Source organism: Labrus bergylta, chromosome 10, assembly GCF_963930695.1.
Source record: "Labrus bergylta chromosome 10, fLabBer1.1, whole genome shotgun sequence".
In the NCBI taxonomy this organism is placed as follows: Eukaryota; Metazoa; Chordata; class Actinopteri; order Labriformes; family Labridae; genus Labrus; species Labrus bergylta.
In genome coordinates this window covers 6,088,060-6,100,164 of record NC_089204.1, presented here as the reverse complement: position 1 = coordinate 6,100,164, position 12,105 = coordinate 6,088,060, and the positions used below count along the sequence as shown (strand labels likewise).

Sequence of the window (12,105 nt, the reverse complement as noted above, 5' to 3'; positions counted from 1 at the left end):
CGTCTCAGCCTCACAGAGGAGAAGCTTGCATGCTTTACGACAGACCCACCACTAAGAAGAGGCTCCTTCTCTCTTTACGGCCTCATAAATAAATTGTTATCAGGCCTGGGAAGTCCACGCTGAGATTTATCCGCACGGTTAGAGGAGACAGCGAGCCAAGCATCTTGAATCATTAATTACACACGAGGCTGCACCGCGTCCACCTTACTCCCCTCTCTGTGCTCTGTAGGAGAGCTGCTTTTAAGTAGGTGATGACTTCATTATAGTTCACTTAAATACCTTTTTTTTAAGAAGTGGGATGCTTCAGAAAGGATTCTGGATTTGGAAGAAGTCCATGAAAGAGAGGATCTGTACTGCATGAGTCCTCTGACCCCTAACGCTGCACGCAGTATTAAAAACATCTGCACGACTCAAATGTGCACGATTTAAAAATAAAAAAATAAAAGTCCTTGTGGCATTAAAAGACCAAAATCAATGTCATAGATGTAATCTATCAGAAGCTGAAGCATCAGAGTTTTCAAGTCTGTTTTCTGACTGTGTGAAAGCAAAATATATTTTAATGTTTTCCTGCAGCAATTAAAAATGTAAAAAGCCTATTTGCTGTTAATATAATAAAAATATAAATTCTTGGTGGCCATTAATCGATATAATATCCCCACTCAAAATATCACGATCCTATGCTGTATGCATCCCCCCCCCTAGATTAAACCCACTTTACAGTTGTGGGCTGAAGCTTGGGCTTATTATGCCCACCCCTCTTACAGAACATCCTCTGATAGGAAAACCTTTAAATACACTATGAGAGAAAACAACGTACGACATGAGTCACACATCAATAAATAAAAAAAAATAAAAAATACACAACAACGATAAATCCGAGTCGCAATCATTTCAAAAACACAAATCCTTCTGTGTTATCTTTATATTTGTTTAATACTTATTTTTAAACTTTAAAAACTAGATTTTTAGAATCTGAATCCTCAGGTTCAGTCCTTTGACAGATACTCACTTATGCTTTGTATTTTTTATAAAGACACGTGTTCCCTGAAGTTCATACTTACTCTCTCTCTCACTTCAAACTCCTCTGAATACATTTTGCTTGAACATTCTTCTGTGCTTTGTAGATTTGGCAGGCTTGCAGGGTGAACTCCTTTAAATTTCCACTTCTAGAAATGTTGACAGCTCGCAGCTCGCAGCTCGTCCAGGTAATATTGGGTGAAGTTCACTGCTGGCGTCTCTGCATAAGGTGTTTTTTTTTTTTAAAAAGGCAGCTGCCCTTGTTGTGTCATCGCAGGACAAACAGAGGAGAGATGTTTACTGGTCTCTGCAGAGTTTGGACGGTCCTCGCTCTCTTTGATCATCTCCCTAAAGTGGATTTTCTTTGCCATCAAAGCCGATCATCAAAGGAAATGATCAAGATTTCTTAATTTAATCGAGGAGTCAGCTGAAAATTAGCTGCCTGGACTGAAAAATAATTTCCTTTAAACCCTCATGCGTGTTAACTAAAGAGGACAGAATTAACTGTGAGCGCTCTGTGCTGTCTTAATCTCTCAGTTATTTGTTTTCTTTGTACAGAGATAGATCTAAACATGTTAAGGATATCATTAGACAATCAATCAAGCAAAAGATTTGTCCAGAGATTTAAGATTTTTTAAGCTTCTCAAACACTCGTATTTCATGCTCAGCTGGTAACATCCATCAGAAGCTTCCTGTGTGTTCTCTAAAGTTTCACATGTCTATCGTCTCTCTCTCTCTCTGTGCTCCATCATAAAGTCCATAACCCGGTGTGATGCCTTCAAATGAATGCCCAAGAAGAAGATGTCAGAGGTTAACAACAATGACTCTGTTAAGGTCAAGTCTTTTTGATGCAGTGGTTCAGACCAGCAGGTGGTGCTGTGGTCCTCAGAAACTAAACCCCCTAAGGTCAGGTCAATGATCTAATGACAGATTTAAGGACCTGGACATCTAATGGACCTAATCTCATGCAGGAACTCGAGTGTCATTTCAAATATATATGAAGAGATAAACAGGAAATGAGTTTATAAAAAAGTTGTTCAAACTTTATTACTAACAAATGTGTGTCTCCTGTTTTTCAGGATCACGGACCAGCGGTATGAGAAGTTGCCGTTTTACTTGTTTGGGGACTTTAACTTCAGGCTGGACTCGAAGCAGGTGATCGAGGTAAGAGTTTGACTTATTCAGATATGAATGACTGTTCATGTCAAAGGAGTCCGTTATTTTCAAAGAGAGTGATACACCAGAACATGCAAACAGATTGTTGTTGCAGCTCCTGGACATACACACTCATTTGACTTTGAAGAACAAATGAGTCGCTGGTCTAATGCTTCCCTGATTGGCTAATCTGTTTTGTAAGAGTTTCTTTTATTGCTATGTTTTACATATCATGTTGGTCATCATTCACCTCCTAAAACACCAAAGGCACACTGCGAAAGCTCCCTTCACGTCTGTCTTCTGTTTTTGTCAATGGACTCAGTCTAGTAGATTTTTAAAAGAGTGATGTAACCGCTGTTTTCTGGTTTAAAAATCATTTTCCTCTTCAACAAAGAATTACTAGGGCCGCTGGTGGCGCAGTGGTTAGTGCGCGCGCCCCATGTATGGAGGCTGTAGTCTCAAGCAGGCGGCCCGGGTTCACATCCCACCTGTGGCCTCTTTCCCGCATGTCATTCCCCACTCTCTCTCTCTCCCTGATTTCCGACTCTATCCACTGTCCTATCTCTCCATTAAAGGCATAAAAAGCCCCAAAAAAAAGTTGGTCAGATTCTGTGCTCAAACTGTAATGCAGCCTCCAGCCACTAGATGGGGCTGTAGTCTGGCTAATGGGCTTTCTCCTCTGGCTCTACTGCCTGGATGTAAACGAGCACATGTGAACAGTTAGCATCTCGTAGGAGCAGCATGTCGGCAGTATTTTTTCTCCTTGGTTTTGCTCCATAAAAATGTACAGAGGCTGTGTCGGGTTCAACTGGATTATCGACCAGAGCGGCGTGTAACCACATGGAGCACGGGCAGGAGGATGTTAACCTTCAAGGAGGACTAAAGGCTGGCGGTGCTAGCAATGCTAATGTTAGCCACACTTCCAAGTTGCCTAGGAACATCCCTAGAAGTGATCTACTGGACCAATCCAAAGTATTTATACCTGTTTATTATGTACTGTAGACCCCCCAAAAATGATGGCCAGGTTTAAAAAAAACAGAATGACCCTTTAAGTACTATAAACTCATAGTCATTCAAAGAGTTTGTGTGCATTAGAGACTCTGCGGTACAATAAAAGAGGTTTTAGGAGCCCACTGTCTCTTCAGAGTTATGACTCATTAAACGCTTCACTGTTGGCGGCCCAGCTGTGTTTGCCAACTGAGCCTCCAAGTGCATTGTTATGTTATGGTGCCATTCACTGCTCTTTCTCCCTCCCTTCCTCTCCTGCTCCCTCCCTCCTTCCTCCTCCTTTTCTTGGTGCAAATGAGGCCAGTGAAAGCCAAGGTAGCGCATTCATTCAGCATTCTTAATGAGGAGATTGGAGAGTGGTTGAGGGTATGGGGGGGGGGGGGGGGGCTTCAGTGGCATAACAAGTCATAAAGGCCCACCGCAGACTGTCAGACAGTGGTGTCCTATCATAGCAGAGCAGGAGAGCCACTTGTTGGTCCATGCTCTCTCTCTTCTGCAGCACAATGGACCCTTAAGTCAGCGGGCCTGTTCAAGGTGTGGGCATTGTTCGGGCTCATATAGGGGAGGGGGGGAGAAGAGGGGAGGTTTTCTGAATGCTTATAGGACTCAGGAAGGACTCAAGAGGAAAACATGTTCAGCTTCTGGCCACCAGGGCGGCAGTAATCACCATCCCTTCAGTCCTCCGTCAGGGGCCTGTGATTGATTTCCTCAGGGTTTGTGCAGTACATTTGATTTGTTTTAGTAATCAGGTCACATTAACTGAAGATCATGTGTTACTTCAGAGATAATTAATCCAAGAACAAAATGCAAAACAGCAGACGTGCAAACACTGGGTCCATTCAGAAGAGGAACGAAACGTCACCTGACACACATTGAGGTCACTGCAGTGATTTCACATCATTATGAGGAGCTTTACATCTTCATCAGGACAGCTGGGATGATAAACAATCTTTAAAATAGATCAAATGTTGAAGAAAGAAGATTTGTTTTAATTTCTACTCTGCTGGTGAAAGAGAACTGCTAGTGTAATACAATCATACTCAAATGAAAGGCTTTTTGACTGGTGAATAAATCTAGTAATATCGGCGCATATCTGCGATAAAAATTAGCCGATACTGATAGTCACTTGATATGCTAATATCGCCCGAGATTATCAGCTGGCTGGTTGATCAGTCGGGCTCTGGTTATTTTGATGTAATTTCCTTAAATGAGTCTTTAAGAGCTTCAGATCTAGAATCAGTAAAACAAGCTTAAAGTCATGTCGCTCAATTAACCAAAATAATACAAAAAAATTATAATTAATTAAAAAATAGAAGATTGGACGTGTTGTTTTATTAATTTTTGTTTCTAAACTAACACACACAACAAACTGATCCCAAAACTAGTTTAATGTATTAATACGAACAAATATTTTATGTTCTCCCCAGAACTTATTTAAAATGATTATAATTAAAAAAAATTGGCCGATATCAAAGGTCTTTTTAGAGTGTCATCAGGAAAATAAATACAGCGCGTGGATATTTTTTTTTTTTGTCATTTTTTGGAGTATGCCAAAATACTTTTAGTGGCTAAAAATCTGAACAACCTAAAGGTTTTTTAAGTTATGTACCTGTTGTGATTTTTATTTTGAAAGGATTCCTGTTAAGATTATGTAAATTTAAATATCTTAACAGGAATTGTTCAATTGCTCCCAATGCTGCTCGCTCTTTCCACCTTGTTTTGAATTGCATTAGAGATTTGACGATGAAAACAGGAGAGAGTTTGTTCAGCAGGTGACTTCCTCTGACCAATAAAAAACCTCTTCTCTGAGTCAGTAGTTAGATGTACCAGACGTCAGCATTCAATTGATGTGGCACAACAAGTAAACATCATGTCCTGACATCAGTTCATGCCACATTATTTGCTGATGTGCTGATGCTGAACCATGTATCGGTGCATCACTACAATGCATGTAAAGTAAAGTAATGACATCATTAATAAAGATACAACATAGTCTCAGAATATATAGACTCTTAATATAGAGTCTTAATATAGAAGCCTTCATTTCCTGTTTCATAAAGTATGAAGACTTTAGCTGTTATTGATTAATATACTTAAAGTTATTAAACAAGCTTCAGACATGACGAGTCTGAGCTTTCAGCTGCAGGAGAATAAAGTTTGTAGCTGTTAGAAGTTTTATTTTACAGATTTAAACCGAATAATGTAAAAAAAACAGTCAAGCAGGGTGATGAGATGAGTTTGTCGTGTAAAGCTCATCTCGATGACTCTCCCCTCGTGTCTCTGTCGAGTCCCTGCTGCTCTGTGGTGGGTCAGCACTCGGCCTCAGCGTGTCTCTACATCTCTGAAATGCTGTTTGAGTGCGGGAGGGGGTCGTGACCCCTTTTCCAGGGATGTGTAAGGCTTGCATCGGTGTGTGTCCATCTCTGCCCCCTCTCCCCTCCACACACACACACACACACACACACACACACACACACACACACACACACACACACACACACACACACACACACACACACACACACACACACACACACACACACACACACACACACAGCTCCTTTCTTATGCACCTTGGCCCCCATTCACATCCACCGCCAATACACACACAACCAATTTGTTAGGCCACATGAATCTGATTGATTCAGCCCATTTAGAGGGGTGGGGCAGCAGAGCAGGGGGGCCTTTTAGACTTCCCCCCTCAGGAAGTTAGAGCTGTGGGCTGGGGCATGAACCACACACACACACACACAAACACAAACACACACACACACACACACACACACACACACACACACACACACACACACCTAGACATTTAATCCCCCTGGCTAAAAGAGGGGTCCTCGAAAACTCTGAGCATTTAATGGTGACAACAGAGAGGCTGATGATGTCATCATATGAAGCCGTCCTGCGCAGTGGTCAACCAGGTAGTGATTTAACAGTCCCAAGCTGTGATGTCACCAATAAACAAATGGGTTGCAACCTCGGCACGGGGTGTAACTCACAGCCGGGAGGCCGTTTGAAGCCCTTTAATGACAATTAATGTCAACAGGACAATTAGTGCACATCCAGTGAAGTGCTTAACTGTAGATGGGCTGCTGGGGGATCGATCGGCCATACTTATCCACAGATTGATTCAGACACAGAGCTGCAGATCCTCCTCCTCGCTGTCCGAGAGGCTCATTTTTCTGGTTTTCTCACAGATTCAATCGATAGAAGAACGCCCAAAAATGTTGCAGATGAATTCAGCTTTTTCTGTGTTAAGTGGATAAAATAATCTCAAAATTAAACTTCTTACATTTTGATTTGTTTGTGGCAAATACCTCCCACTGTTTTATTTTTAACTACAAGAAGTAATACAAAGTAATTCTCATATAACCCAGATATTCATGGGCGCCTTTGGAGAATATTTATACATGAGAAAAACCAAAGCCAGGTTTTAAACTACCTCCAGTGTGACCCAGTCTGCAGAAATATTAGACACTTAGAGTTAGGGTTGTCACAAGACCAGTATTTGGAAATTTGGGGTTAGGGTAACGATATTAGTAAAAATCAGATGATCTCGATACCTCTGTCGAAACCAGAGCTTAAAACATATTTCATGTATAATTTCTTGTTTTTAGTTACCAAAACATTGCAGACAAACTCCTGGGCCCGGGTTTGGATCCAATCTGTGGCTCCTTTCTCACATGTCATGCCCTACTCTCTCTCTCTCACCCTGATTTACGACTTTATCCACTGTCCTACAAGAAAGGCCCAAAAAGCCCCCCCCCAAAAAAAAAAAAAAAAACTCGTTTTTTTTTACTTTCACACCAAACGGCTTGAAAATCGTCAATATTTGTTGACCTCTGATATTGAAGGACCCATAGCTGCTCTCTCTGTTTCTCTCGTTGCAGCTTTTGGTTGAAAATACGACTGAAGGTCTGAAAAATCAAAAAATCAAAACAACAGTCACTTGAGGGAACCTTGACGCAGACCTGCCAAAGAGAGCTGTGGCCAGGTGTTTGGATGGTCTTTGTAGTTTAACACCTAAAATATATTACCAGTAACCATTATACACCCCCCCCCCCCCCCTCGGGGATCCATAGGCCCCACTTTGAGAGTCACTGAATCAGAAAATACTGCAGTACATTTCTGTCCAGCTGCACGCTACACCACTCCTCTTCTTCTCCATTTCTGCTCCTTTGTGGGTGACTAGACTGTGGACAACCACTTGCCACTCCCCCGTCACCCATCCTGCCTGGTTTGGGGGGGGGGGGGGGGGGGGGGTGTAATTTTAGGATGTATCCATGTGTGTACAGAAAAGGAGGTGGGTTTGGAAGGGGGTGGTTTGTTATTGTCACAGGGTAAATTCCAGGTGGCAAATTCCTGGCATGCTTGTGCAGCGGGATCAGTAACCAAAGGCCCGCGCTCGCCCCCCTCCTGCCCGGCCTGGGCAACCCCATTAATTGTGTCCGACAGAGGGAATTGGTTTCAATTGACCCCCATTCAGCGGCCCTTTGACTGGCAGACAAAGGACACAGCCACGTGGAGACTAATGCTGGGGCTGAGCAGCCTGGAGGTGGTCCAGGCCCCTCCATGTCCCCTCGCCTCTCCCAGGGGTCTGATCAGGATTCGGCTTGATCACGCTTTGCATCGGTGCTGATAAAACAGGACACTGAGGAGGAAGGGGTTTGAAGATTTGGTCTGGCGAATCAGATGCTTCACAGTCCACTTGTCGATGTCCCGCCTGTGATTTCCTTTTTAATCCAGTGGAGATTAACTGACTAAAGATGCAACACAATCTAAACCAGATCAGACACTGAGCATCTCAAAGCTCATTCTCAAGTTTTTAAGAAGCAACAAAAAAAAAGTAATTACATCCCAGATCCACCTGTGCGCAGTAGCAATACAACAAAGCCTGATTTAGCAGGTGTTACACTGAATGATACTCCTCCTCTGTTTTAGGCCATCGATCATTCAGGATGTGGATCAGATACTTCCATAAACATGACTTCTGAATTATAATCACACCAATTATGTTTAAGTCACTTACAGGCTGCAGCGTGTGGTTTTTAACACCTTGTAAATTCAATATGGACAATCTGGTGAGAGTAAAGTTTATTTCGTTGCCTTGTGCAGATCAAAGGTGTCAAAATCTGATCTTGCATATCCAGACTTTTCTCTACAACACTGTACAAGCTGTATATAAAGGTCTGACTGAATCCATCATGGGAAAGGGAAAAATGCTCTGGGATGTTTGTTAGACTTAACTCAAGAGTCATTGATGTTTTTCTTGTTAAGTAGTGTTTGCAGGAAACTTGTTTTTCTCATGACATTAAAACAGCTGCAAAAGAAAACGTCACAAAGTCATTAAACAGGTGTGAAGATAGAAGATGTAAGGCCTTCCTTTATTGCATGATCAAATGCTGCTTTAGAGAGTGAGGTTTGCTGGAAGGTTGTTGTTGCTTTTTGAGAAATGAAATGAAACATTAACGAGCACATGGAAATAAAGGAGGAGTAATGGTTTTGTTCTAGAAAGTCAATGTCAGGCTGACAGTCATAGTCCCCCCCCCCCCCCCCCCCCCCCCCCCCTCGTGAGTCTGTGGGGGGTCCTATCTCAAATGCTGAGAGTAAAGTTTTTTTATTTATTTCTAATGTTTTATTTTTAATTCCTCAGTATAAACAGTGTACACATCACAAATCAACCAAGTCAACGACAACAAAGACCTACACAATCTAAAAATGAGAGAACACAGAAAAAGAAGAATAAACAAAAACATCTAAACGACGCAGAAAAATAAAACCACAGGCAAGAAAAGTTCAAGTAAATGTAAAGGGCAGAAATTCTCCTGGAAAATCCTGCAGCATCAAACACATCAACAAATCTCCGGCATCACGATAAGGTTACAATAATAGTTGTTTTGTATCCCCCCTTCAGATAATATCACTGAAAGCCATGTTCAGCTGAGCAGAGCCAGCCCCCCAGGTTACATCACCCATGTTGACACCTACAGCAAACACACTTTGAGCTCCATGTTTCAGTCAGGAGGTGGTGCGAGGTGTACAGCGGTGTGTGTGACAGAGTGTGTGTGTGTCCCCGGAGGTGGCCGCTGGTCGTGAATCAGCGGTGTCGATGACAGGCACAGGGCTCCGTGCCTGCTCTCCCAGTATATTTAAAATCCCTCCTAATTAAACTTAATAGAATGTAAATTTAATATCTGCAGAGATGGTGTGCTGCTGGCCGGCCGGCTCACATTGCAGATTGATAGAGGCCAGCCGGGAGGTTAATTGCTGACTTGATCTACCGTCCCTGTGACATGGTGTGGGGCTGTTTTTAATTGGGCCTGATCTGCAGCTACATGGACACATTTCATTAGGAGGAGGAGTCCAGTATCAGCGCCCCCTGTCTGCGTCTGTAGGAGGCGCAGGGGGGGGCCGGGCTGGGCATCAATCTTCCTCCTTTGTCCGTGTCCTTTCTCTGGCTTGAGCAGCATGAAATTAAAGGTGGGGCCTGAGACGAGCCCCTCTCCTAATGAATGCTGTAAAATGCTCAGTGATGACAGGCGGCGTGATGGATCAGACATGTTTCATGCTGTGGAGTCGCTCAATGCACACGCCCGCCACAACAGAACATGTCAATGATATGCTGCTTTCTTTATATGTTTATTTCTCATTTTTCAGAAAGACATCTCTAGATTTGTGCATTTGTAAGAGATTCTAACTTTGCATTGTTGAAGGAATACCTTCACTTTGATCTATACTGAATGTTTTTTTAATCAAAGGACATATATATATATATATATATATATATATATATATATATATATATATATATATATATATATATATATATATATATATATATATATATGTTTACAATATTTTTCAACCCACATGAGCCATATTTTAACATTTAATGCTTCTCATCCTAGTTCCTTGAGGAAAACTCTCCCGATCAAACTTAACAATAAAAACACATTTTGGTAATCATAAATCAGCGCCCTGTTAATTTGTTTTATTTAAGGTAATGTGGGATGTTAGAAACTGTTTTTAGATGTATTTTGGAGCGTTTAATGCCTCTAATAAAGAGATACACTGCTGGGCAGTGGGTAGAGCTGGAAACCAGAGAGAGAGAGAGAGAGATGAGAACGACATGCTGCAAAGGAGCCACAGGTCGGTACCAGAACCCTGGCAGCCCGCTTTGAAGACTGTAGCCTCTATACATGGAGCGCACAAACTAACCACTAGGCCACCGGTGTCCAGAGGATGAAAATATATTTTCAGGTTTTTTTCCAGCCCCCAGCAGGGAACATAAGAATGTCCAAAGTGTGTCCACTAGAACAGGGGTTCCCAAACTTTTCAGCCCGCGACCCCCAAAATAACAGTGCTATCAACTGAGAACCCCCATTGTCTCTGGAGGTGGTTCAAACATTTAATGTTGCGCACAGCCGGGCACACTATGAGGCCCATCCAAACAGTGGCATTAGAACAGCACAAACAGAAATGCTAGAAGAAGAACATCTGTTGAACTATGTTTTTGTATGTATTTTCACAATGGATAAGATCGGCTGTATTCATCTTTTAAAATGTTTTTGTAGGGAAAGTCGCGACCCCCCTCTCAGTGTCTCGGGATCCTTGGATCTGTTACTTCTTGTCTGTTAATCAGTTCTCCAAGCATATTGCGTTGAATCCAAACCAACCGTTTCAAACCCTGTCATCTTAATGTTTCTTCACTCTTTTTGAAGCCAACAGAATTCATTGAGAAACATTCTGGTACACGGGCGTTGTTAGTCTAACGCTGCATTGATTGATTTTGTTTCTGTTTTATTGGATTATTCAAATTCAAAACAATATTTATGTAACTCACTATAATAAACATTCAAAAAGATGAAGAAGGAAGGAAAGGTGGTAGATCAACAACTCCTGTGATCTGCTCTGTTATGTAACGGCTGTTTACTCTTTAACAAAAAAATTCTAAAAGGTGTATGGATTATTTGTCTAACATTGCCAGACACTTAGAAAAACAATCTGAGCCTGTCAGTGAAAAAAAAAACCCACACATTTCCCCACCCATTAACAATACATTGCAGCTTTTACAGCCCATCTTTTGGCTTCTAAATTACCTAACTTAGCTAGCTTTTCTAAAAATCAGTTATTTATTCCAGGACCTTAATTTAAAAATACTGGATTAAACCTTAAAATTAATCTTTATTGTTCTATAAATTGCTTAATTTTTAGTCCAGATGTCTTCCTTACGTGTCAGGTTTAAGAAATAAAGAAAAAATTATATTTTATGTGCATGATACCTCCAGTCTCAGTTCATATTGACGCTCGTCGTTCCAGCTACTGAACCTGGCCCTGCTGAAGAATTTGCAGCAGTAAAGTGTGAACATTTTTCCCTTTTTAGCCCTGACTTTGACTAGCATGTGTGCGTCTGGTTCGGCTATAAATCAAAAGACGGCCGGTGTAATTAAGTGTACACTACATTAGTCAGGCTAATTAATTTTGGGGGCCATCCATCCATTAACCAGCGGGCCAGCACTGATTGGGCCTCTGTTCTGTTGAACCTCTGACACCGGGGACTGCACCCTGCTCAGCTGCATTCAGCTTCACATATACACTCATGCATTTAAACCAGATGTACACACACACACATACACACGCACAAACGCGCGCACACACACACACACACACACACCACATATATATATACTCACAGGTCCTCATGTGCCTCATCAGATGTAATCTGAAAAGGAAACATCATTAGAATAATGTGACAGCCGTCGTTCCTTAAGACAGGTCAGCATAAGGTTGTGAAAGTCAATAAAACAAAAGGATTGATAGAACCATTAAAGGTGACATATTATCTCCCTTTAAACCAGTTTAAATAAGTCTCAGAGCTCCCCAAAACATGTGTGAAGTTTCTTGTTGTAAATCCAC

At 41.8% G+C, this 12,105-nt stretch overlaps 1 protein-coding gene across 2 annotated transcripts in view; it reads left to right on the top strand.

The window, feature by feature from the left end:
- The window catches only part of LOC109989512 (inositol polyphosphate-5-phosphatase A), a 178,073-nt gene that overhangs the window by 121,497 nt on the left and 44,471 nt on the right, over positions 1 to 12,105 (top strand). For both annotated transcript variants that reach the window (XM_020641291.3, XM_020641293.3), the window contains exon 9: positions 2,097 to 2,181. In XM_020641291.3, coding sequence (XP_020496947.1) covers positions 2,097 to 2,181 — 85 coding nt within the window. The remainder of the gene's footprint in view (positions 1 to 2,096; positions 2,182 to 12,105) is intronic.